This window comes from Telmatherina bonti (genome assembly GCF_933228915.1).
Source record: "Telmatherina bonti genome assembly, chromosome: 11".
NCBI classification, from domain to species: Eukaryota; Metazoa; Chordata; class Actinopteri; order Atheriniformes; family Telmatherinidae; genus Telmatherina; species Telmatherina bonti.
The window spans coordinates 25750023-25777516 of NC_136629.1; the positions used below are offsets into that span (position 1 = coordinate 25750023).

General features: G+C 37.2%; 1 protein-coding gene across 1 annotated transcript; it reads left to right on the forward strand.

Annotated features, from left to right (window-relative positions):
• Positions 1 to 1614: 1614 nt before the first annotated feature.
• On the forward strand, positions 1615 to 26532 carry abcc2 (ATP binding cassette subfamily C member 2; the record flags this gene model as incomplete). Its single annotated transcript, XM_079249225.1, has 32 exons — positions 1615 to 1679; positions 4045 to 4221; positions 4322 to 4456; positions 4573 to 4713; positions 4864 to 4986; positions 5112 to 5167; positions 5247 to 5490; positions 6082 to 6260; positions 7508 to 7685; positions 8533 to 8787; positions 9856 to 9921; positions 10048 to 10185; positions 10292 to 10438; positions 10521 to 10605; positions 10806 to 10872; positions 10980 to 11106; positions 12022 to 12198; positions 12363 to 12530; positions 12754 to 12937; positions 13086 to 13221; positions 13422 to 13524; positions 13649 to 13868; positions 16241 to 16395; positions 16956 to 17111; positions 21317 to 21516; positions 21637 to 21763; positions 21880 to 21981; positions 22199 to 22342; positions 24099 to 24257; positions 24337 to 24503; positions 24829 to 25023; positions 26403 to 26532. The coding sequence occupies exons 1-32, from the start codon at positions 1635 to 1637 to the stop codon at positions 26530 to 26532; spliced, it is 4686 nt and encodes a 1561-aa protein (XP_079105351.1). The 5' UTR covers positions 1615 to 1634.
• Positions 26533 to 27494: the final 962 nt, after the last annotated feature.

Genomic DNA, 27494 nt, shown 5'->3' on the forward strand with positions numbered 1-27494 from the left:
CCTTCACTCTCCCAGTTTGTCCACATGCTCTTTAACAAACTACATCCAGACAGCAGTGTTATTTTTGGAGCAGTGGCTTTGTTTATGCAGTCTTGTCATTGTTGTTTAATCTTCTCCTGATTGATTAATGATCATCATTAACCAAAAGCCAGGCCAACTTTCCATTACTCTGAGTATCCTTTGTTCCTTTGTGTACTTTTACACATCTTTCTCTTGCAGGGATCAACCGTCCTGGTGGACGTTTACAGTGACCTTCATATTACCCCCTTTGCACACAGTCTGTCTTTATGCCACAACTTTTCTGAAGTGCTCAAAATGAAGTTTTTTCTATCTATTATACACTCTTGATTGTCATTCCATTGACTGAAAATGCCTGATTCCAATTTAACTTTAATTTTCTTGCAGATTCTACAGACTCACTCAAAGACATCATCTATAGATAATTACATTTTTGACCCGTCTTTTCTTCTTCAGGTCATATTGACAATAGCTATCAAGCTTTAAAAATCACCAAAAGCAGATACAAGTCAACTGAGTTTCCATTTGTTCTTAAAATGAAAAAGTAAATAAGCTTAAACAACAGGCGCACATATTTGTCTAAACAATTCTCTGTGTTGATTTTTTACTTTGGTCATTTTTCGGTTTTTCTTTCCATTCATACAGATTTTCACATTTGTATCAGTAGATATCATCTACTTCCCTCTGCTAAGAGAAGGAAACATAAAAAGGCAGACGCAGCCAACCTATGAACACCGCTGTCCCTTCCCCCAAATTCCCGCCCACTAGCAGCTACTCTTGGCAGTCTGCTCTGAAAAGAAACACTTCAGCAGTTCATTATCAATCTAATCAAGTTAATTGTGAATATAATTGAATCTGACTTTAGGTAGGAAAATGGGTCTCAGAGAATATGAGTCCGTGGGGAGTGAGGGCATGCAGAGAAGTGGAGCCACAACAGGAAGAGGGCTCTGATGAGACCCCTCCCTTCCTTTCTGTAAACACATTCCCTTTTTGGAGGGCTGTTCCCTAACACATGGAAAACTGCACAGTAATACTTACGCAAGCTTTCCTGTATCTCTCTCCTTTTTTTCCCCCCTCCTTACAGGCACTCATCTCCATTAAAGTGTTGAACTTTAGACACATGACTGTTGAGGAGTGCCTGTGGGTTGGTGCAAAGTTGGATTTTGTCAATGACTTTGAACACATCTGTTGGGTTTGCTTCATTTTCTCATCAGGAGGACAACAAGCGCTTTGCAGCCAACAGCCGACCACCAGAGAGTCTTGAACATAAGGCTTGTGATCTTTTACAGAACAAGAAGAACGAAAAAAGCTTTTAAACTTTGGCTCTTTGCCTCTTATTACAGTGTTATTTTTTGGCATATTTAATAACAGACAATGAAAGACTGTTATTAAGATCATGTACTTTATCCATACAGGGAGAAAGTAAGTTATCCTTTTTGCTTAAAAGGCTCATGGATCAAAGTCTTTTGCAGACACATCCTGCAATTGTCTTTGCTCTGTGGGTGGACGGAGGAGAGACTGCCAGTGTCTGAATTACACTCGGCAGCAGTGGAGTAAAGGGCACAAGGAGTCTAGTTGTCTAATCCTCAAAGGCGTCTGAAGCCATCACAGAAGCCATGTGTGCTGCACCTCTGGAGGAGTACTGTGGGTCAATATTCTGGGTAAGTTGAACAGACGGCTAGTTAAATTGAAAGGAAACAAAAGGAAAGAAGGAAAACATTCATTGTGTCCTCTCTAGATGAAAAACACTAGCTTCAGATACAATTGCAGCTCAGGCATAACTTGCACCTTGAAAGAAGCTAAGACACGTTGGACACAATAAATCAAAGAACATGCTATTTATTTTTCCAACATTTCAAGACAATTTAGTAATAATGTTGTAAAAATTCAAGGATTAGAAACAAAGAGCTCTTTCAGTGAGGTGAATTGTTTCCAGCTGTTCATCCTTGTCTGTACGTTGTTTTCACAGAAAGATGGAAAGAGGCATTTAATGCCGTAACTGTTACTTGAAAACGATGCAGCTTATTTGAGGAGTTTAACACAAAGATTTTATCTGAAGTGTTATATTTTGTGAACACACCATGTGACTGCGCAGTGATGCTCAGGTTGGACAGGACTCGACATGTCCAACCGTAGTGTGTTTGTTAGTTTTAAGGCTACATTCCTGTAATTCTGACATGGACAGGGAGCAGGTGGAGCTTCTCCATCCAGAAAAGCTTTTTCCTTTTTTATTTTTTAACTTAAAAGAAATAAAAAAAGGTTTATGAGCATTAGAACTTAAAGATTTAGTGGATTGATTTTATTAATGTCTCAATAGATGTAGTTCAATTACAATTACTTTCTAAAAAAAAAAAAAAAAAAAAAAAGAAGATTTTTCTGCTTTTCATTACAGTTTAATCCATGGACTTCAATTTTTATTTTATTTGTATTCATTTAGTTTTGTTGTTGTTGTTATTCATAAAATAAATTTAAAAAAAAAAATCCCTATGGCATTCAGAAAAAATGCGCACACACGTACAATGTCTGTTTATAGCATTTCTGTCTGCACCTTTATGCTTTAAATTTTTTTATCTTGACTAAAAAGCATACTTTATAGAGCAGCGTTTTTCAACCTATTTTAAGCCAAAGCACACTTTTTTTCACTGAAAATTCACAAGGCACACCCCAAGCCAAAACATATATTTTTTTATTATTATTATTAAAAAACCCATATTTTTAATATAAAGTCTATTTTGTCAAAGTTGTCTTGAATATAAATAAGATAAACACAAGAAAAAGAAATTTTATTATCTTTCAGCTGGGCCCTGGATGAGCACAGAGCTGCTTTTTAGACCAATCAGGTGAAATTGGATCATTTCTCAGGGCACACCTGATAATCTATCACGGCACACTAGTGTGCCACGGCACAGTGGTTGAAAAACCCTGGCATAGAGGGGTTAAAATGGAAATTATTAGAATTTATTGTCACAAGCAGTGATAGGGAACAAAGAAATGGTGGTAAATGACAAGTGTTGGGTTTAACGAATCTGCTTAAAGCATAGAAAGCAATAATAAAAAAAACAGCTACATATGAACTCAAAACCAGCCAGTACAAAAAGGAAAACCAAGAATAAGTAAATAAGTGACATAAAAAACTGGCCTGCTGAGCTATAATATAATCGGAAAGTGAGGCAGCTTCAACAAATATGTTCAGACAACACAAAGTACTACAATTACAAAAAAAAGTAAAAAGCACACACACATTACAACTTTAACTAGAAACTAAAATGATTAGCAGAAAGAGGAGACAAGAGGGCTTTATTTAATGCCAAACAAGTAAGAAACAAGACCATTTGACAGTCGGCAAAGAAAGGAGAACACACAGCCAAACAGTTTTAACACTTTTAGAAAACAGTTGCCAATGAGGCCACAGCTGCAGCCGGTTTATATTTCCCAGATTGTGTCTGCAAAGTTGATGATAGGTCTGGCAACTTTCCAGTCAGCTGACAGGAGGTGAAGGTGCGGTGAGCAGAGCCAATCCCTGGTGTGTGATGGCACGCAGGTATTAGCAAGCAAAAGGGCAGGCAGCAGTAGTGTCAACTAAAAGAAATTAACAGTTTAGCTGTTTTCACTCTAATCTCTGTATGTGCATTAGCAACAGTTTTTCCAACATATTCAGCCTCTGACTTCTACGTTACAAATCCCTGCGCTTTGGTTGTAAAGTGTGCTCTATAATTTAATTTAACATAATAAAACTAAAAGATTTATAAATCTAGGAGAGCTCTTCCTAACATATTCAAGGGGTAAGGCTGAAAATCAATATTAACTGGCCTGAAGGCAGCACTGCATTAAATACGGATGTAAAAACCATTGCAGTGGCTCACGAACAACTCATTGCACGGTTCATTGCTGTGTACACGAGACTCTTCATGTAAGCTTCTTCACTTCATCATGAGTCATTGCTGAATGCATATTTAACACAGAGATATTAGCAGTAAAATTTAGGCTGATGGTTTGTAATGCATGTATGTTGTTAACGTGCCACAGAATTCGTCCTACCTGGAAAGAGAGGACCCAGACCTACCAGTATGTGTGGAGCAGACTGTGCTTGTGTGGATCCCATTGGGGTTTCTGTGGCTCTGTGCTCCTGTGCACCTGATGTCCATCTGCAAAAGGTCACAAGTAAACACGAAACACCTGTCCAAGCTGTATATCTGCAAAATGGTAAGGCATGAACTGAGATTAAAATGAAAGCACTGACTTCCGACATGATGGTGCTGACAGATGTCACTCTACGCCGCTCTCCTCTGTCTTTCCTCCTCAGATTGTGGTGTGTCTGTTGTTCCTAACAGCCATCGCAGGTTTGGCTGTGTCATTTGGAGAACCTAGCCCCGAAAGTTCAACAGACAAAAAACCAGCTGTGTACTTCACAAACCCTGTCCTCTTTGCAGTCACATGGGTACATATAAGGCTTTGTATTTAGACATTTCCTAAGCTGCTCAAGATAACAAAAAAGGGCTTTTATTTCCTTTTTTTTATTTCTCTATTTTCCCCTGGCATGCTTTCTTTTGGTAGATCCTTGTGCTGTTATGTCAAGAAGCAACAAGGCGAAAGGAAGGAGCAGTAGACTCCGCCACACTCTTCCTCTTCTGGCTGCTGCTGGTTGTGTGTGACATTTTCCCTTTCCAGACTCTCCTACGAGAGGCACTCAGGCAGGTATGTGCAGAGTCATTAAATCAAGAACTATGGGGAAAAGCAATAAACTTTACCTTCCTCTCTTTGTTAATTACCAGTTCTCATTTTTATCAGCACTGCAGCGTTCAGTGCTGCATCCTCCTCATCCTGTAATATCTGTCAAACATTCAGGGGGAGGTCAGTGATCTGCCTCGGTTCTGCCTTTTCTACATTTCTTTTGGTCTGGAGGTGATTGCACTGATTCTCTCGGCTGTAGCTGACGTCCCCTTAGAAGCTCGGGAGCTTGCAAAAAAGGTAACAGACCACCCAAATAGTTTTTTTGTTACTTTTTTTTTTTTTTTTTAAACTGTGAAAATCAAAATAATATGCAATACGTTTACCCATCACAATCACTCTCCATCTTCATCTATCTGTCACAGAATCCAGAAGCAGGTGCAGCATTTTTAAGCAGGATCACTTTTAATTGGATCAACAGGTAAAGTCTTTGTTGTGACAGTTAGAATCCCAGTTGATATATACCACATGTCCAACATGGTTTCTTCTCGTTTTCCCAGTATGGTGGTGAAAGGTTACAAACGGCCCCTGGTTCAGGAGGACATGTGGGAACTGAATGAGGTAGACAGTACTGCTTACATTAGCAGTCGTTTCCAACAGTCCATGGAGACTGAGTTAGCTGAAGCCCAAGTTCGGTACCACAGGCAGTTGAAGAAGAAACCAGTCAAAAGCAGAATCAAATCCCCAGAAGAAGCCTCACAAAATGGTCTTGGGAAAGGCGTGAGCCAGGATGCACTGATGATGGTGAGAGCCTGTGTAGAAAAACAGATGAACAGTTCATCATACTTTTTACTCTAAACTGGCTTTTCTTTTTTTTTCTTTTTTTAAACTTTAGAAGCATTTCTAAAGCCCTGCTTCCACTAACAGGGTTTTTTAGACCTTTCTGTTGGGGTTCCAGTGTTACCAGTCTGACCCAAAAGGGCGGACTGACATTGATTGGTGGAAAGAGTCGTACCTTTTTGTGTGACTTGGCAATCAGCACAAAGCAAGAACAGCTTTGTGTGGATTTTTTCTTGTTTAAAACCCTCATATTGAGAATAAAGAAAGCAAGCTTTGTCTCTGTTTTCCATGCAAGGAAGGCGGTGCACCACTCTGTAATATCACACTGTTCCACTACTGTCACATCAATCGCTATCATGCTTATATGTCTTCCACCTGGTAAAGATGTAGTTTCTGTGGAAACACTAGAGAGATCTGGGTTCATCAAACCAAACTGCACCAGACCGTTCCATACTGGGCCCACTGGTGGAGACAGGGCTTTACTCTTTTTTCCAAGCATGTCATAGAAATTGCTGTTGCAAAGATCTCATATGTAACATATATGTTTTGATTCAGGAGGACAAAGGCAAGAAAGACAAAAAGAAGAAAAAGGATGAAAAGAAGGAGGAAGAGGATTATCCCAATTCATGGCTTATTAGCACCATTTACAAGACCTTTAAATGGCTTCTGATTGAATCAGCCCTGTTCAAACTTCTGCAGGACTTGCTGGCTTTTGCCAGCCCTCAACTCCTCAAGTAAGTTTATTTGGGGGGGGGGGGGGTGTCTGAGGGCCACTGTCCTGCAGATTTTAAATACTTCCCTGCTCCAACAGGTTTCGGCGAGTCAATTAAACCCATCAGCTTGTCAAGATCTGCACAATGATTAATTTGAATGAGATGTGTTGAAGCAGGGAAACATGTAAATCCTGCAGGACAGTTAGCCCTGCTCCAAAGCATCTGGTGACCGCTGTCACTTTTGCTTTGGCTTCTTAGCAACCAAACTGTCCTGCACCTGAATGTGTATCTAGTTTTATGAATCAATTTGAACTACAAAGGAAATATTTTTTATTCTTTACCGTGGAATTCTCCACTCTGTCAAAATCACTGCAGCCATTAAATCCGATTTAATTAGCACAATTATTTTGCAATTTGTCCTTCCCCAGTCAAAGCTCTACATTCTCAGCTCAGCATTTTACATAAATTAGGCAATTCAGCATGACGAAAAAGATGTATTTTGTTCTCCTAATTGAATTAGATGTAAGTTTTTTTTGTATTATATCAGCCCCAATGCAGCTCTGTAAAACCATTAATTCAGACCGTCACTTGTGTTGAGGCAGATGTGGTTAATGTTGAAGCTGAGTTGAAGAGCAGACTGCAGTGGTTGGGAGATTTCCTCCCCTTTAACCTGCTTTTTCATAAATCATTGATGGGGATCAGATCTGAATTCTGCCTGAGTCTTTCAAACATGTTAATATTGTTTTATTTACTTATTTTTTGTTAACCATTTCTTGATCACCAACCTCCTGTGCAGAGTAGAAGAGTAGAACACCAAGATGATTTATTATAATGCAGCCTATAACAACTGCAGAGATTTAAAACTGGTTAACTTAGCAAAGTTAGCAAAGTTCCAGTTTGCTTCTTTTTTTTTTTTTTTTTTTTGCGCTTCTTAAATGTGTATTTAAGAAGCACAAAAAAAAAAAAAAAAAATCCAAACGGGACCTTCGGATATATCAAAAAGATCAGAAAAGATCCACTTCAAAGCTTTTACAATAACGTGCTCCGACCTTGTGAAAAGCCAAATGTAGTTTAACTATTTACTGCTTATTGATTAGTTTAAACAGCAGCTGACAAAAACCAGGGCTGGAAAAAATGAAGGACATTTGAAGAGAAGAAAACAATACAGAGCACAAAATTAGTTATGATACAAGCATATATTGCACCATTTATATGTAAATGAAAGCAAGTATGAGGTGGACTGAGATTATTAACTTTTCTTTTTCTAGACTGATGATATCCTTCACTCAGGACAAATCCAGCTACGACTGGGTGGGATATTTGTATGCAGTGCTGTTGCTGGTGGTGGCCATTCTTCAGTCCTTGTTCCTGCAGCAATACTTTCAGCGATGCTTTGTGCTCGGGATGAAGGTTCGCACGGCAATTATGGCTGCTGTGTACAAAAAGGTAACAACTGACAGTAAAAGAAAAATGACTTCCTTTCAGACACCTGAAAGGTATTTTCAGTCTTGTTTTTTATAATGTACAGACTCTCAAACATTGCAGGCATGTAGGGAACTCTGAAGCATGACAAGGCTGCATAAATTACGCATTGTGACCATAACCTCCATTCATCCACTAAACATTGTAAAATGGATTTTAAATGGTCACAAATTATTAGAATTACTTAAAACCATTTAAATGCATGATAATGTCCCGACATGTCCTTGAAATGCATGACAGAGCAGATAATTAGTTTCCCATCAGAATGTAGCTAAAAGTACATGTTGTACCATTTCAGATTAAGTGGAAGACCTAGTCTGTTCTTACTGATGGCATGAACAATTGTTCATCTTTCAAGTTCCATGCTGCTGTATTCATTTAGAAATTCATTTCAATATTCATTTGTAGATTTTTTTCAAATAAATACAGATAATCAATTATAAGATTTATGTCATTTTTATTGTTTTTATCGATCTTTTTACTTGTCTTCTTGGGCATTATAAGAGCAGAATGATGGTCAGGCTGTTGTGTTGTTTTTTTTCTAATTGAAATAAAAAAGAAAAGATTAGAGAAAAAAGTTTGTACATTTTTTCTTTATAAAAATCAGCAATATTAAAGAATTGTGAGAATTGCGATTTAAATTGAATCAGCACCTAAAGAATCGGAATTGAATCAAATCGGGACTAAAGCATTTCGTTACAGCCCTAGTTAATTAAAGCAAGTGAAACTCCCACCTCTTCAAATTGTGATGTTTGATTTCACCTTTACTTTCTATTTATTGTTGCTTCTCGATCATTTTTTCCCCCTGAAGGCACTGGTAATGTCTAACGACACCCGCAAAGAGTCGACAGTTGGGGAAACGGTGAACCTTATGTCAGCTGATGCCCAGCGCTTCAATGATGTGACCAACTTCATCCACCTGCTGTGGTCCTGCCCTCTGCAGATCATTGTGTCTATTGTTTTCTTGTGGTTGGAACTGGGGCCATCTGTGTTGGCAGGACTGGCAGTAATGGTGCTAATGGTGCCAATCAATGGGCTGCTAGCCACAAAGGCCAGAAAAATCCAGGTCAGTACATTTAATAAAATAAACAGGAGAGTAGTTACACCAAGACCAGTGCAATTTCTAATATAGTTTTTAATTTTATCTACTAGAAGAAAATACTTGATTCGCCATCCAGCTTTTCTTTTTTTTTTTTACTGTAGATGTTATTCACCTTTTTTTTTTTTTAAAGTGCTGCTTCCCCCAATGTCAAATGCATCCCTTTCCACAGATATGCAGGTATAATATAGAAACACTTCCAGACCATCATCAAAAATGACCTTCCGATTTAAAAGGAAAAAAAAAAAAAATTAAATTAAATTAAAAAAAAAAAATAAATAAAATTTAAAAAAAAAAAAAAAAAAAAAAAATATATATATATATATATATATATATATATATATATATATATGAACAGAATAAAATACTTTTGATATTACGCATTTGTTATCAACATCAAAACAGCCTGATGCAACAATATGTGAACCTGTTACCCGTGCTCATAAATTTGTGCATAAATGTATTTGAAAGATCATCCAAGCTCTCCACATATGACGTTTGATAAAGGAGATTTTTTATAAATAGTAGATTTACAGGATGACTATGCTGTCAGCTGATCTGCAGATGTTATGAAATCTTGATAAAATAGATTGGAATCTAAAAAACGCCCTGGAAATGAATGTATTGTGCAAGCAGTGGTAGCCGACGCTGCTGTATTGTTCTATATGACACACTTGTCAAATGTGACCTTTAATCATTGTTATTCTCTCCTATCATACAGTCTTGCACCATTTTTCAGATAAATTGATGCATTATTTAATCAAAAAGTTCTGTCTAACTTTAAATATTTCTCTGAAGATTTTTTTTCCATGAAAAAAATATATTTTGCTTTGTGGCATTCTTTATTTCATATTATCTCCACTAAATAGCATTTAAATTGTGAAAGATAAAAGCTGGTGTTGTCACCAAGAGGTTTTAACAACATTTTAATTTAAAGTTGATCTAGTCGTAGCAGCTACTGATGGCCGTACAATATTTCAGATACTTATATTTCTGTCTTGATAAGCTTATTAATGATATTAAATCTCTTTTCAGATTGAGAACATGAAATATAAAGACAAGAGACTCAAAATAATGAATGAAATTCTCAATGGGGTCAAGGTGAGTATGCCTTTTTTATCAGTCTGTGGAGGTTTTTAAAGTCATTCTCTAATGCATCATGGAGAAATAAAAAAGCTTGCATCATAATGAATCTTACCCTTTCCTTCTCCCTCTGTCTTCCATCAGATCCTGAAGCTTTTTGCATGGGAGCCATCTTTTCAGGCTCAGGTGGAAGGCATTAGAGGCCAGGAGCTAAAGGTCATGAAGAAGTTTGCCTACTTGACATCTGTCTCCACCTTCATCTTTAGCTGTGCGCCTGCTGTGGTAAGTTATCAGATGCTTTGAAATAAATAAATAAAAACAAGATTAGTCTCTGAATCTTGTATTGCTGACCCTGCCTTTTCTGTGTTTTTTGGGGGGGCGGTGGCAGGTTTCCCTGGCTACTTTTGCAGTGTTTGTAAGCGTGAGCTCAGACAATGTGTTAACTCCTGAAAAAGCCTTCACGTCCATCTCTCTCTTCAACATCCTACGATTCCCCCTGGCAATGTTGCCCATGCTCATCGCTGCCATGGTGCAGGTAAACAACAGCAGCTTATGATCCATGTAGTCACAATAAATGTAGCTGAAAAGCTCGCTGAACTTGTTCTTGGATGCTTCAGACTACAGTATCCAAGAAGAGACTGGAGAAGTTTCTGGGAGGGGAAGATATAGACAATGATGCTGTGCGACATGACCCCAGTTTCAGTAAGTTAATCATTAATGTATGTGTATATATGAATATATATATATATATATATATATATATATATATATATATATATATATATATATATATATATATATATGCTACATTCTCTCTACTGAGCAGTTCACTTTGTTACTGCAGCATCTCTGTTTGCTGAGGAAAGTTTTGCCATTTGTTTCATCTCTCTTTTCTCCATTAGGCTCCGCTGTCAGCATAAATGACGCTTCTTTTGCTTGGGAAAAGGATGCTGAACCACTGCTGAAAAAGTATGCTTTAAGCATGAATTTACTTGGGTGCAAATTACAGCAATAAGCAAAAATAGAAATCTTGTATTTCTCTCAGTGTTGAACATGTTATGTGTGTGTTTTGCTAGTGTGTCGCTGGATATCAAGCCTGGTCGACTGGTAGCAGTAGTTGGGGCCGTTGGCTCAGGGAAGTCCTCGCTCATGTCAGCTCTCCTTGGAGAGATGTACAATACCAAAGGGTTCATTAATATTCAGGTGATTTTGTTTCTGTCTCTTTCTGGGATTAATTTTTAATAGTTTTCTATACTAACTGATTCTGTGTTGTTCACATCTAGGCAGAATTCTGTAAATATGTTAGCATTTATGACATGTTCACATACAATCCTAGTTCTCTTTGCCAAGCAAAAAGAATTTAGCCTTGTTAGAAGTCATCAACATGCAAAACGTTTTGCAAGCTACTTTGAGTTTTCAGCTTGTCTAAACAATAAATGACTGTTTTTCAAGTATAAAAATGATCATATTTAGGAGTTGTATATGTAAGGTGCTCAAGAGGCTTGCTAAGAAGAACTTAGCAAACATGCAACTGTCGTGGAGTGTAAGCACATGTAATGCCTTTATGTTCAGAAGTTTTTCTCATAATTAGATTAACGTACAAAATTTGCAGGAATCTCTGTGATCAGTTTTAGGATTTTCACTTATTTCTTTTTAGAATGACTTTTCATCTTGAGGGGAAGTTACTATGTAGTAAAAGTAGTATAGACAGAGAACAATTGAATCATTTTGATTTTACGCTTCTTGGAAATACTGAGCCAATAAAATGTCATTTTTTTTAAACAACAATCTCTAACTTCCAAGGGTGTTTATATCTTATCAATATGGCTAGATCTAACAGATTTTTCCTCTGAAGCACAACACATTTGTTTTCTAATAAATGTGATGGAATTAGACTCTACCTACAATACTGAAGTCTATAAAGTTGCTTTTCAGTTGGAGCTACAAAACTAAATTCTTTACAAAACTGAACCTTTCTACTATTTGCTCCTTCTACAAAGTGAACTTTCAGAAACATCCAGATTTGTGGTCGTTGAAGCAACTCTGAGCTTGCTTTAACATAAATCTGAACATAAGCTTGTTTTTGGAGGAATTCTGACTTGAAGCATATCTTTCCAGGGGTCCCTTGCATTTGTGCCACAGCAAGCTTGGATTCAAAATGCCACTGTGAGGGATAATATCTTGTTCGGCTCTCCATATGATGAGAAGAAATTCCAAAATGTGATAAAGGCCTGCGCTCTTGCCCCTGATCTGAAGCTGCTGGCTGCAGGAGAACTAACTGAGATTGGGGAGAAGGTAAGTTCAAGTGTATTCAATTTGGAAATCAGAGTTAGTGAACAGGATGAGAATTTCCCTGCTCTGTATTAAATAGAGTAAATGACCTGCGAGCTCCTCAAGTTCACGAAGGATGCGTTTACCTTAAAAATATCTGTACTTTTCCTGTTTGTTTTTGTTTTTAGGGTATCAACCTCTCAGGGGGTCAGAAACAGCGTGTGAGCTTGGCCAGAGCAGCTTACAGCGAGTCTGAAATTTATTTGTTAGATGACCCCTTGTCTGCTGTGGACTCTCACGTAGGAAAACATCTCTTTGACGAAGTTATCGGACCAAATGGGCTTCTCAAAAACAAGGTTTGTGCTGCACATTAAAGTGTTGATTAAAACTGTTGGATCAGACATTTTGACAACATTTCTGGCAGTTTTCAGAGTATTAAGAATTAGTTCAAAACAAGCACAGAAACAGAATAATGTGATGATAGATTTACACTCCTACTTGCTGACAAATGAGATTTTTGTGTTTTGAAAGTTAAATTGGAGTTTTATTTATTTATTTGTTTTTTGTGTGTGTGTACAGACTCGTATCCTAGTGACTCATGGAATAAGCTTCTTGCCTTATGTAGATGAAGTAGTAGTACTGGTGAATGGAAAGGTTTCTGAGATCGGATCTTACAAAAGTCTTCGTGCCAGCAATGGAGCTTTTTCCGAGTTTCTAAACACGTATGCCAAAGAGCAAAGAAATCGAAGTACTTCAGAGACAGGTAATTAAACCCTTTTTTAACTGTTACGACCATAAACGCTCTCCTTTTGTTACCTAGCTAAACCTGATATAGCATTTTGGCATCACATTGGACACATGTGGATACCAATTTTAGTTTTTTTTTCTCTTTTCTGATCAATGTCATCTAGATGGTAACCAAGGCATAGAAGATTTGGAACTTATTCATGACAGAGAGGACGCTCAGCCAGACTCTCCTCTGGAAGATACAGTTTCATACACACTGAAGAGAGAGAATAGCATCCGTCGCAGCCAGCGTGGCGGCAGGTATGAGCTCATGGAAGTGGCAGATGATGCCAAAGGGAAACATATACGGTAGCAGTCAAACGTTTGGATACAGCGACCCATTAGGTTTGACTGGTACTGTACATGTACAAAGTATTTATCCATGCAAAGTGCATACAAATACAGTTATATCATTGTGTTTTGTTCTGTCATTTAACTTTTGCTTCTTTTTTTTTTTCTAGTGTCAGAATAAGAAAAAATAGCACTTTAAAGAAATCTGAAGATGCTAGAGATGAAAAGGCAGGCCAGAAGCTAATAGAGAAGGAAACTATGGAGACCGGACAGGTATTATAAGTTTCTGGTTTTTTTTTTTTTTTTGGTTTGTTTATTTGTTTTTAACAAATGGCACAAAGTTGAAGCTCCAAAATTCCAAGCTGAACCCTAAAGGTCCTCTTTCTTTGACATTCAGGTGAAGTTCTCAATGTACCTCCAGTACTTGCGTGCGATGGGCTGGGGATATTCTGTTCTGGTCTTCGTGATTTACTTCATCCAGAACATTGCTTTCATCGGTCAGAATCTGTGGCTGAGTGACTGGACAAATGATGCAGTGGTATACATCAACCAGACCTACCCTAGCTGGAAGAGGGACACCAGAGTGGGGGTGTTTGGAGCTCTTGGAGTGGCTCAGGGTAAATTTACAGTATTTTTTAAGCTATTCAGTTATTTCACTAGGTTCAAATATTCATGTGAAGCCTTTCTGTTCCTGAATTTTATCCTGTATTTTTATATTTGAAATACAGATTACACATTTGATGGCTCTATCCATTTATTTAGATGAATATAATGAAAGTTTGGAAGCAGATGTATTCACTCCTATGACTGTTATGCTGTCCCCAAACCAAGTTAGGAGGTTGTAATAATGTTATATTGTACTAATGGTGGGTTATGATTACAGACTGTGGAAGCAGAGCTCAGTTGAAAACTGCACAGTGATTCAAAACCTTATTTCGGCAGTATGAAGCTATAGTATAACCCAGTATGACATGTCAGTGTTATCCATGAAATGTGTGTTTTATTACTTCATGCTTGAGATGTGTCACGTTCATCTATGGCTGATAGGCTGTACAATGTTCTGTTACCACATATAGTTGTAGAAGATTATCTTAGATATTAGAAAGACATTGATACTGATAATCAGTATTAATGTCCTCATATGCCCTGTGCTGCCGAGGCAAAAGGCTGATATTGATTATCATCAATGTGTTCGGCAATATTGGTTTGTCTGTCTGTGTGTTTGTAACTTAAGATCCCAGCAGGTTTTACAAGATATCAACGGTAGATCTGGATACTTAGCAAATTTCTGGATACTACAATCAAGAACAGGAAAAATAGGGAATCTTTAGAATTTATGTCTGAAAGAGAACAAATTAGGATATAAACATGCCTCAAACACAACAATATATCCAAGACACTGTGGATTCATGATCAATAGATGCAGAACTGTAGCATTTAGGTGGAAATCGCAATGAGGGGAAATGAGCTTGCTGAGAGGTTTTCTAGTTATTATTATTATTATTATTATTATTATTATTTTATTTATTCTTTTTTTTGGATGATATTTAGCTACTAATACATTACTCTTTTTCCAAAATGGGATCAAGTAGTTTGGGGATATAAAAAATCTGCGGGGTATGTGTGGAGTTTTTTTTAACCTAAACTCATAGACTGAAAAGCTGGGAATATATTTCAGTCTCTCAATGACTCTATGGAAGTATTTACACAGGTGATAATCAGGCATCTGACTTGTGCAGTCCAGGAGTCCCACCTGGGGGGCAAGTTTCACAAGGGAACTGAACACAAAGAGCATCAGAACACAATCATTATCATAACTTAAAACCAAGAAATCATGTTGACCAAAACTTTGACTTTGTCGGTTTCTTCTGTCTTTTTTTTTTTTTTTATTTCACTATTATTTATACTTTTTCAGGACTGTTTAAAATCACAAAATATTTATCTGCTCAAATAACATCATTCCATGTCAGAGCAGTGATATAAACTCGCTACTGTAGCAGTGAACAACTTACCATTTTGCAAGTGATGTCCAAAAACACAACAAGAGTTTTTTTGTTTACCTGTAGATGTAGTTACATTTGTTTATTTAATGTTGAGAAAGAAATTACTGGCTCAATGAGAGTCACATCATGCCTGTGCATTACAGACATTTTTTTAGTGGCTAAATTGATTTATGTTATCAAAAAATATAAAGTGATAGGAAACATATTTTACTTTCATAGTGCTTTTCTGGTCATATGTTGATCAATCAAACACTACATGTCACATTTAGCCAGTCACGCATTACCTGTAGATATTTTTATATTTGTTCATTCAGGTCAGGGGGGTCCAAGTATGGTCCTTAAGATCTACCATCTTACAACTTTTAACCCTTGTCAAACACACTTGAGTCAAATTGCTGAATTCTCTCTTCTACATATCATTCAGCCCTTCAGAGGCCTGGTAACAACTTTCATTTTATTCAGGTGTGTTGGAGAAGGGATGGACCTCAAAGTTTCAGGATGGTAAATCTTGGGCACCCTGATTAGCTTAGACTCTGTAGTCGTTGTCACACAAACAACGATTTCCTGAGACAGTCTATGTTCTGAATGTGGGACCACAAATGTCTGCAATGCTCACTTTGAACTTTCTGTAGAGGGAAAAAGCTAAAAGATCATTTGTCACTGGAATATTGATGGTACTTCAGAGTGGATTCCCACGGATTGAACTTTTTCCATTGAAAAGACAATACTTCTACAGTTACTATGGTAACAAATAAAAACAAGCATGGGGAAAAAAATAGATATCATGTATGGTATTTTATCTGTTTGTTTGTTTTTTTTTTCCATTTATATAATCTCCTTATGAATTTTAAAATATGTTGATGTCTTTGTATGTTGACAATACTGGCAACTATTTCTCCAAAAAGTAAAGAAAGAAAAAAATGTGGCCATCTCTGCATTTTAAATTTTTTTCAGCCTAATCTAAATTCTATTTCCTTTCATTGCAGGTCTCTTTGTTTTCCTCGGAACACTCATCTTAGCCAATGCTTCGGTTTCTGCTTCTCGTATCCTCCATTCACGGCTGCTTAACAACATACTGCGTGTCCCCATGGTATTTTTTGACACTACACCAATTGGAAGAGTGGTGAACCGCTTTGCAAAGGTAACTTTTTTTTTTTTTTTTTTTTTTTTTTTTAATTTTCTGATTTTGGCTCTTGTAATTTTTTCCCCTATGTTCCTCTGTGTGTGTGGTTTCAAACAAAGGTTCTTTGTTATGTGAGCTTGCAACATGGGGTTGTATTGACTTTTCTCTTCAAATGAATTTCTCTGAGCTGTACAAGCAGCAAATTCATACAAGTGAATTTTTTGGCATTGAACATGTAACAAAGTAACATCAGTTACTCTGTATGTGTGCAGTAATTTCATAACTTAAAGTAGTTATCAGTTCTATGTGAAATGTCTATAACTTCATTAAGACTGAATTATAATAAGACCACTGTTGGAAAAATAATCAGTTTGACAGAGTTTATTGTTATTCTTTTTTTATTCTCCCAGTGTTTTATACAGGCTGTTACCTCTCAGTTGTCCTTGATTGTTATTTATTTTTTTTTTTTTCATTTTGGTTATACTGTTTTATTACGATTTAAACTACTTGAAAGTGTTGTTATAACTTGCCTTTTTATGGCTTAATCCAGACTAACTTTCTCAAAACTGTTCATAAAGGACATTTTCACAGTAGACGAAGCCATCCCTCAATCCTTCCGCTCCTGGCTCTTGTGTCTGCTGGGCGTACTGGGGACGCTGTTTGTGATCTGTCTGGCCACTCCTTTCTTCGCCATAATAATCATTCCCCTGGCTGTCATCTACTACTTTGTACAGGTAAGCTAACCAAGCCAAGGAAAAAAGAAGACTTAAAAGAATAAGATATTATCATGAACATTATTGTATGCATGGGTTCTCTCCAGGTAATCCAGCTTCCTCCCACCATCCACAGACATGCATGTTAGGTTAATTGTTTATTCTAAATTGTCCCAAAGAGTAATTGAACTTGTAAATGGTTGCTTGTCTCTCTGCGTTGGTCCTGTGATGGACTGGTGACCTGTCCAGGGTGTACCCTGCCTCTTGCCCAATGATTGCTGGGATACACTCCAGCTTCCCCGCGACCCTGAATTAGACTAAGGGAGATATTCAATTCTTCCCCTTCCCCCTTCCACTTAGCCCTATCCCTCCATATTGCACAATCATGTGGAGGGAAGAGGTATCCCAATTCTCCTTTGGACAAAGGCTAAAGGGGAAGGGTGAGGGCTACACACCCCTTAAAGTGAAGATTTTCCAGAACCACACTTCATTGAAGAAGGGGTAGAAGCGTACGGCTGCCAATTACTCGTTCCTGTACAGCGCGTTCACCGGCAACATGTCTACCAATGCTGAAGAAGAGGTTTACAAATTTAAGTATTTTCAGCATTAAAATATGATTTAATAACAAGACTGAAATTACGGCATTTTATTTTACGATCGTATGTTCTGCTCTGTGAAAGTTTGCTACAGTTAGCACAAGAGGCTAGCATTTGCTGAACTGCTGGTTTGATATATGAATGCATAAAACCACTGTTGCTGTTTTCTTTTGGCGACAATCATCTATATGTTGTAGCATTTCCTTTACTTTTGTGCACAGTGCTAAATTGTATATGTTTTAACCAGGGACACCAGAACACACGAGGGCACTTATCCATTACAGAGCAGAAAAAGAGGAGTTTATTGTTTACGTTCCTGTTCTTGTACTAATTTCTGTTAAAAAGCCTCTATTAAGTTATAATTACATAAAGAAGTTACACGTGCAATTCCCATGTTGTGAATACAATGTCTGCAAAAAAAACGTTCAAGGGACAGTAGTTCCCATTTATTCAGTTTACACAGCATTAAATTTTTTATACAATTACTACTACAGTCTGTATTTATATCTACATTAAAAATAAAAAAAAATCAAGCTATGCATATGTATCTCATAGACAACTTGTATTTTACCCTTGTAATGGAATGCATTGGGCTAATGAAAACAAACAAAAAAATTCTACTTTTGATACAGAACATTCATAAAAGAAGTGTGGTTGGACGGAAAGGTGACTGGCCAACAAGCATACAAAAAATGGGAGATATACCGATTGCCCAGACAACAGAAAGTAGTACAGCTGTCGATAATCTTGGAATCTTGGAAAACAATCACTCGTCGCCTCTGTGTAGCAGCTAGAGTGCCGCAACTTGATGACGTCGTCACGGTGTAGTGGTGTCCCATTTCTTAGGGGAACATTTTCACCACTTGACACTTACCCCTCCACTGGGGGGCCTAGGGATAGGGCTAGGGCTAGGGCTAAGGGAAGGGGTAAAAGATAGAATTGAGACTTAGCCTAAGTGGTTACGAAAATGAATGGATGCATATTAAATAGAAGGCATTTAAAATAAAATAATAATAATAACAATAATAATAAAAAATAAATGTAAAGAAAACATTTGGGACTTTTGCTGATAAAATTGTAAATAAATCCCATTTCTTCACACTGTTTCTTTTTTATTCTTTTTCATGATATAAAAGATATCAGAGTAGAACAGCAAAATAAATAGTTGTACAATAATGGTTGCGGACTTGTTTATCATGGAAGAAACCTTTTAATGTAAACTTGATGGCAAACTTCATCTCTTTCTTGCCTGACCAAGGCCACCACTTAAACTGTGAAGCAACACTGCTTCTCAATACATTATAGATATTTGCTATGCAAATTTTATAATGCCAGTAAAAAAATAAAAACATTGTCAGCTGTACTGACTGAAGGACAAAGATTCTGTTACCATAGAACCAAGCTGTTGGGATATATACAGAATGTAGTTTAGCTTCTTCTTTCTGAAATAAAGTAGATCTTGGCTGAAATGATGACAACCAGCCTTTATGTTCTTCTAAATCAGTGCTTCCCCTGTTATTATCCATGCTGAGTTTTTTTTTTGTTTGTTTGTTTGTTTTTGTCTTGTTGTTCTTCTTCTTCTTCTTTCAGTGAGGAAAAAATTACCATTTTCTTCATCACAAGATTGTATTATAAAATGTCAATTAGAGTATTTGTTCTGCCACAGCAAAAATAAGACATCAAGGCTAGCAAATATGATCTGAGAAACCAAACAGAGCATGTTTGGGAGATTTTGAATTGGAAAATTTTATTTTACTTTTCACTCATTCTTTTATTGTTGCAACAGACTCAGTGTGCATGAATCTGCATGTGAAGATACTAAATGCAAATATAATTTAAAAAGATACTTTTTAAAAAAAATCTCATACTCTAAAAAAATGATAAAAATTATGAAAGTTTGATTCATCTCATCCAAAACGTGTCTTTATTGATCAAATAATTTCACATTTGTACTTAACTTATAAAACATTTAATTTGCTTTAATTACACATAATTCTGCATAGTTTCTTCTTCACTGGTAACTGGTTAAAAAAAACCATCATTGGACATTGTACTATGGACAGTGGTGCACGTGACAAAAAAAGTCTTATGTTATCTTTATTTAATAATCTTTTGTAGCTATTTGCTGTAAGACTGCACAATGGTATGATGGTGAGAGCTGTCGTCTCACAGTAACAAGGCTTCTGCTTTCTGTGTGGGGTTTGCATGTTGCTCCCATGCATGCATGGGTTCTCCCAGGCTTCATCCCATGGTCCAAACACATGCTTGTTAAGTTAATTGGTCAATCCAAATTCTCCCTAAGATTGAGCATGCGTGTCAGCTATGTGATGGACTGGCGACCTGTCTACGGTATATACCCTGAACAGGTGTAGAACTGGAAAATGTGTGGATGGACCTTTGCTACTTCATTTGATACGGAGTTTCTAATCAATCCATATTTTGCCAAATATGACTTACCTTAATACAGACCCCCTTTTTTTTTTGGGCTTTCTGAATAGAAAACATTTCAATCTTCAGGAAGCACTGGGGTGCAAGTCAGTTCCCTCTAAAGTACAAAATACAGACTCTTTACAAACAAGATTTTTTTTATAAGGTTGTAGAAGGATTTAACGTGAGAATTATTACTCTTTAGTACAAAAATTAGGACCTTTTAAGCATTTAGCATTTGTTTACTGGTTTACAATCTCCTCTGGTTTTTATCTTGTATAGAAATAAACCTGCAGACAATAAAATATTACAGTGTTAACACGTGAGCCATAAATAATAATTACACATTTTGAAAAGACTTATGCCAATTATAAACCCCTTAGACAGCAGTTGATGAGTATAATGAAGATATAGAATTTACGATTTTATTAATTCAGGAACAATACTGAATTTTAATCAGTATTAAAGACACTTTATGGGAAGGGTTTTATTTTTTATGTGTATTAACATTTTGATTTCAAGGTTTTAGTGAATATTTAATGAAGATTTGTCCAAAAATGTATTAAAAGGCACCTTCTTTCTGAGGGAAATTGTAATTGTACTTTCAGACACAAAAAGGAAAAGGACTATTTGTCTGTTGCCATGGGGACGCGTGAAAATTATTACTATTCACGCTTATTGCCGCATGTTTTGCTTTTTGGTTAAATATTTTTGCCATCTTTTTTTTTTCAACCTATCCATTAATTTCTGGGACAGGAATACACTCCTCACTTTTAAAGAGGTAGTTAAATGCTGTAAAATCTTTCCAGCCTTGACAAAAGTTACTGAAACACTGACTAGAGCAGAAGAACTGACTCTGAGCCTGTACAAAAGCAAAGCAAAGCAGAGGATCCTCAATCCTGGTCCTTAAGGGCCGATGTTCTGCAAGTTTTCCAAGTGTCCCTGCTGGACCAGGATTAAGGTTCCTTGGATGATCACTACAACTGGACTCTGATAAGAAAATGGTAACTTTAGTTCTTTGTAAACAAAAGAATGAAAGTGGTGATAATCAGCCTACTTCATATAATTCATTACACACGTGACATGTTTATTTAGTGATGAGAAGTACACACTTTTTTTTGCATGAATTAAGGGTTAGATATTGTATCGGTGAATTATTTTAACCTTAAATAATATATTATTTTTCTTTTTCTCTACACTCAGCGCTTCTACGTGGCCACATCACGACAGTTGCGTCGCCTGGACTCGGTGTCTCGCTCTCCCATATACTCTCACTTTGGTGAGACTGTGTCTGGTCTGTCGGTCATCAGAGCCTACAAACATCAAGACAGATTTCTCAAACACAACGAAGTAACTGTCGATGAAAATCTCAAAAGTGTTTACCCGTGGATCGTGTCAAACAGGTCAGATATTGACGAATACCTGTAATCATGATGACATGTTTTACTTGTATTTTCCAGCATGATGACTTTTTTTTTGTGCGTGTGTTTTGTGTGTTGCCATGGCTGTCGTTGACTCTTCAGATGGCTGGCCATCCGTCTGGAGTTCCTGGGAAATCTGGTGGTATTCTTTTCTGCCCTGTTTGCTGTCATTTCCAGAGACTCTATTGATGGCGGCCTGGTTGGCTTGTCTATATCCTACGCTCTAAATGTGAGTTGCTGAAATGTTTGCATCGGCAGTGATGATGATGGCTTCTCTGGTAGTAATAGAGGTGTGACAGTAGTCACAGTGTAAACACAACCTGGTTCCATGTGGGGATTTTGCAGGTGACCCAAACCCTCAACTGGCTGGTTAGGATGACGTCAGAGCTGGAGACCAACATTGTGGCAGTGGAGAGAGTGAGCGAATATACTGAGCTTGAGAATGAGGTATGCTGAAATTTCTCACACACACACACACACACACACACACACACACACACACACACACACACATTACATAGATCATTCAGGATATTTGCAAATTCCTTCAATTGTCCTTTTCGTTTAAAAAACAGAGCGATTTTTTTCACTTGAATCACGCAGATTGGGGCTGAAACTGAAAACAACAATTACTTCTGTTGTCTTCTGTTTTTTTTTTCGACAGGCTGAGTGGATAACTAACTCCCGGCCTCCGGAGAACTGGCCCGAGGCGGGAAGGCTACAGTTTGTAGACTACAAGGTCCGTTACAGACCAGGACTAGACCTGGTGCTGCATGGCATCACATGCGACATTGCCAGCACTGAAAAGGTTTGTGTTTATATCTGTCACTACCAATACATGTGTATAAACAGCTGGTAGAATTCAATGCCAGTCAGTCTTTACTAACACTGTACTAAACAGTTAAAACTCTTGATTAATAATGATCTGTGGTTAAAGGTGCTCAACTAATGTTGTGGAAAAATGTAGAGGAAGATCCTCTGAACACTGATCGTTTAAACCATCTTCAGTGCTTCAACAAATAATTCATTAGAAGAAACTTTGCAGTTTATTTAATTTGTGATCAACTTTAAAATACTCCCTCTTGCAACTTTTAACAAGTATTCTGAGAGAAACTAAGTTTGTATATTTCTAGGAAAAACAATCATAGAAATTTAATTATGAAAGAAAGATTTTGTAAGATGACATTTTTCTCATCCTTAATTAAAAACCTTGAAGCTGTAAGTGTGAACGCACTGTTCCTTTCATATGCTCGAGTGTGTAGGAAATCTCGCTGAAAGATCTTTCTCAGTAAATGTGAACTACATGCAGGCTTTAAAATTTCAGACCACCTTTTCCACACTTTTGCTTTGTTTCCACACAAAATCTATTTATTATTTCATCCATCCATTTAGATGAGCTCAAGGGATCTCAGCAGATAAATTCTCAGAGGAGTTAATGCTTAACATCAAATAAGAATGATCAAAAGGAAAAAGAAATATTCCATCTTAAACCCAGTGGCCACTTCCCTGTTTTGTCATTAGAAAAAAAGCTAATTAAATAAAGAGACTTTTTAATTCATCTTCTGTAAGAAATATTTTCTGGTTATTTTGTTTCCTAAGTCAGGTTCAGATAATCTGTTGATCGCCCAGTTTTAATAAGAATTAACTGCTGTTGTTATAAAATAAGAAATTAAATGAGATTTTGATGAAAGTAAAGACAATTTTACATAAAAATACTTTATTCACCCAGTGAAATAAAATGATAAATCACTAAAGAATAAAAATAACAAAATGAGTATTTTTTGTACTACTAGAAGTTTTTGTAATGGCTGCATCTGTATTCGTACTATTTGTGTCAGCAAAGCCTCGGCTTCATTAACAAATAGTGCTCATTACATGATGAGAAACCTTTCCAATAAACGCTGTAACTTTGAAGTCATACGACAAAAAAATTGGAGCGTATACAGCCATCTCCCAGTGATAAGAAACCACTTAAAGGGAATGAAACTGTACATCTGTACTTCCCACTGAGCCTGTTTTACTGTCTGCCTTTCATCTTTGGGATGCAGTTCTGATCCTTTGGTTGCTCAGATCTGCTGTCTTTGGTTTTCTTTCCAGTGTATTTAGCTGAGATTATTCCTATATGTGCTTTTGCCCTTTTTTTTTAAATTTTCTTTTTTACAAATCTTAAATTTCTATTTTGCCTTGGTTTTTACACAAGTACAATACATAAACATCAGGAACTCTGCAAACATTTAACATTTCCTATCTTTTCAACGTGTCTACGATACAACCAAGATAATTATAGGTTTCGTTATGATTAGCACTTTAGACTTTTCTGTTGTCTTTGTCAGATGTAACACTGACTCGGTAGCTTTGGGTTTAAAATCTTTCACACTTATTTTTAATATCAGCTTCAAATATGTGGATTCATTTATAGTTTTTTTTTTGTTTGTTTGTTTTGTTTTTTTTAAACAAACTCCCTTTGTTTACTTTCCCAAGCAGATGGGCTTTGAAAGCTTTTCAATAACTTTATTAGCCATTGTGTTTTCCTCTGCTTCAATGCTTTCTCTCCCCGCCCTCAGATTGGTATAGTGGGCCGCACAGGAGCTGGGAAATCAAGTCTGACGAACTGCCTGTTTCGAATTATTGAAGCAGCGGATGGACGTATCCTTATTGATGATATAGATATCGCAACCATTGGACTGCATGACCTGAGAAACAGGCTCACGATCATTCCTCAGGTATTAAATGAAAACATCATGAAGTAAAACATGGGCAGTGTTTGCAATTTTCCACCGTAACCTATCCCACCTTGTGCAGGATCCCGTTTTGTTTTCTGGGACGCTTAGAATGAACCTGGATCCATTTGACAAGTTCAGTGACGAGGATATTTGGAGGGTACTGGAGCTCTCACATCTAAAGACCTATGTATCCGGCCTGGATGAAGGATTGCAGCATGAAGTTGCAGAAGGAGGAGAAAATCTCAGGTGACAAAACACTTTTTTGAAAAATTCTTAAAAAAGGAACAGCGATGCAGACATCCAGACCTACTTCCTTTAACAGGTCACAAAAACACACAGAGTGGCTAGATATTTTGGCAAATGGCTGTAGATGTCCATTTATCTTCAGAGATGTAATAATGCAGAAAACTGCAACAACTATTCCAATTTCCAAAAATTCTTAATGTCTCCCATTTGCGCAAGTAAAGTTTAATGTATTCTAAACTAGTTCTACTGAGTGTTTTTAGACCATTTATTTTCACTTCTGAGTGCCCCAATAGGCAGTCTATAAGTTTTTTGTGCTCTTTGGCAGCGTTGGGCAGAGGCAGCTGCTGTGTCTGGCTCGAGCACTGCTGAGAAAGTCTCGCATCTTAATACTGGATGAAGCTACGGCAGCTGTGGACTTGGAGACAGACGATTTGATTCAGAACACCATCCGCAAGGAGTTCTCACACTGCACCATGCTCACCATTGCCCACCGCCTGCACAGCATCATGGACAGCTCCAGGTGAGTCTACGTGCTTGAAAAGGTTTTGATTAAACGTCTTAATGTCTGTTTTAATCTCTTCATTTTTTTTCCCTCCACTGCCGGTGAAGCAACTACAATTGCTCTTTCAGACCGAGTTTGCTTTGCTTCGATTTTTTTTTTCCTTTCATGACAATTTTTTTATGAAAAGTTTCAAATTGTCACTTTACTGTCAGTGGCAGGTTATACTCATATGATATATAAGAGAGTTTAAAAGATCCTCTCATCCATTATCTTCACCACCTAGTCCAATTAAACATCGTGGGAAGCTGTAGCCCATCCCAGCAACTATTGGTTGAGAGGCAGGATACACCCTGGACAGGTCGCCAGTCCATCACAAAGTTATAAAGAGGAAGACAGTTTATATATGTATATGCTACTGAAACAATCATATGTGTTTCCATAGTTATGAAGCTGTATACATCAGTAAGCAATGATAAATGACAGGCAAAGACATGAAAGCTTATTCACAAGCTGACAGTGGATTCTTCAGTCCTGTGGGGTGATTAAGTTGGGCATCTGTGATTAGATTTATGAAGGCTCACTCCAAGATGTTAAATAGGAACAGGATGTGGGGTAATTTGATGGACTTGCAAATGCCTGGTTCATAATATGCTGTGTGGCAAAGAGCACAGCCCCATTTGGAGCAGGGGTCCTTTGCCATTGAGGGTGAGCACAGTCTGCAACAAATTTATGTGATTCCCAGAGGATTATTGCGTTAAAGCCAGAGAATGCATGCACTTCACTTCACCCTATATGAGTATTTAGGTGGCTGATCTGTGCATTGTGTCTTTTTTACTGGGTACCTTCTTTTAGTTTTTCTCTTTTGACTTTTGTCTTCTGCTTGAATCTCAAACAATTGGCTACAATGAAATACCATCAGATTTCATGGATCAGATGTTTCTCTGGCTACAAGGTCCATGTCGCCCTCTGTGCACAGTATGTGTAAAAAGAATCAGACATGAAAAGATTGGTGACTTCAAAGTCTCCAGTGGCCTCACTGATAGTGCAAAAGATCTGGAGAGGGGAGTTAGGACAAGGTTTTTACGTATATATCAATTACATTTTATATATTTTGCAAATGGACTTGGCACATTTCAGAGGTTGGTATTGTGAGATGAGTCGGCACTTTGTGTTTTTGTAAATGCAAACTGAAATATTAAAACTATTTTGTTTGTTATTTTTCCTTGTGAATCTCTGCAAGATTGTGCAACAGGCTGAAAGGAAGCATAAAATCGACCATTTGTCTCTTCCCTCATTTTGTGTAGATATTTTATCTTTTTCAAATATGAGCAGGATGTTTTTCGTTGCCAGTATCACTACTGCTCAGTGGGTCGTAAAACTGTGTTTTTCTTTTGCAGGGTAATGGTACTTGATGCTGGCAAAATAATAGAATTTGATTCTCCAAGCAACCTGCTTGAAAAACGAGGCCATTTCTATGCCATGGCAAAGGATGCTGGGATAACGCAAGATCAAATATCTTCTCTCTAACTTTTACATTTTCAAACGGATTATGTGATTACTTAAATTGCTTTGCTGTTTCTTTTGTAAATGCAAAATAAACATTGTGATGTGTATTTATAAGGAACAATATGAGTGAATCAAACTGTACATAGAAGTAATTTTTGTATGCAAATAATAAATATTCTTTCTGAAACAAAACGTATACTTGTTCATGTGTAACTGGTCATTTTCTGCCTTGTCCTGATGAAGAGATTGGGGGGACACAGCGTGATCTTTGGAGGAAGTCTCTGTTTAATTTCCCTCCTGAAGGCTGAAGGCAACAAAGAAAATTGAAAACCACAGTGGGAACCTGCCCACACCAGTTCCTCTCCAGCAGGAAAATTGTACAAAAGGGGGCGTGTGAAAACAATATACAACCATGTCACTTTACGGGCATCTTATACCTGAAGGAGCAAAGACAAAATAACCACCACAATGTGAACTTGCTCACTTCAGTTCCTTTACAAATGAGAAAGAACAAAATGTTGCTAAGAATGGCAACCCTGAAATATTTCTCCACAACCATTAGCGTGCTGCGATTATCACTTACAGACACGTTGGTTTGATTATAAGAATGAACATTTGCACAAAAAGTATATAAAACAATAGAAAGAGTTGGAATAGCAAAATGATTAAATGATAATGCCGCCCACCTCTTCAACGGGAAAATTAAGCTGAAGGGGTTCATACAGGGTCTCAGTGAGAAGCAAACAGGAAGGAGGGGTTTAGATCTTTAAGTGAACTGCAGTGATTTGAAAGATCCCATCAGGTATATCAGCACTTAGCCAGTATTTGTAGAATTATAAATCAATGTTCAAAAGCATTTCTGGTTACCTGTGTATTTAAATGTCTGTGTCCTTCAAAATACTTGGCTGATTGACTCTTTAAAGGGATAGTTTTACATTTTTGGTAGATAATCGTCTGGCACCTCACACAGGGCTTGCTTGCAG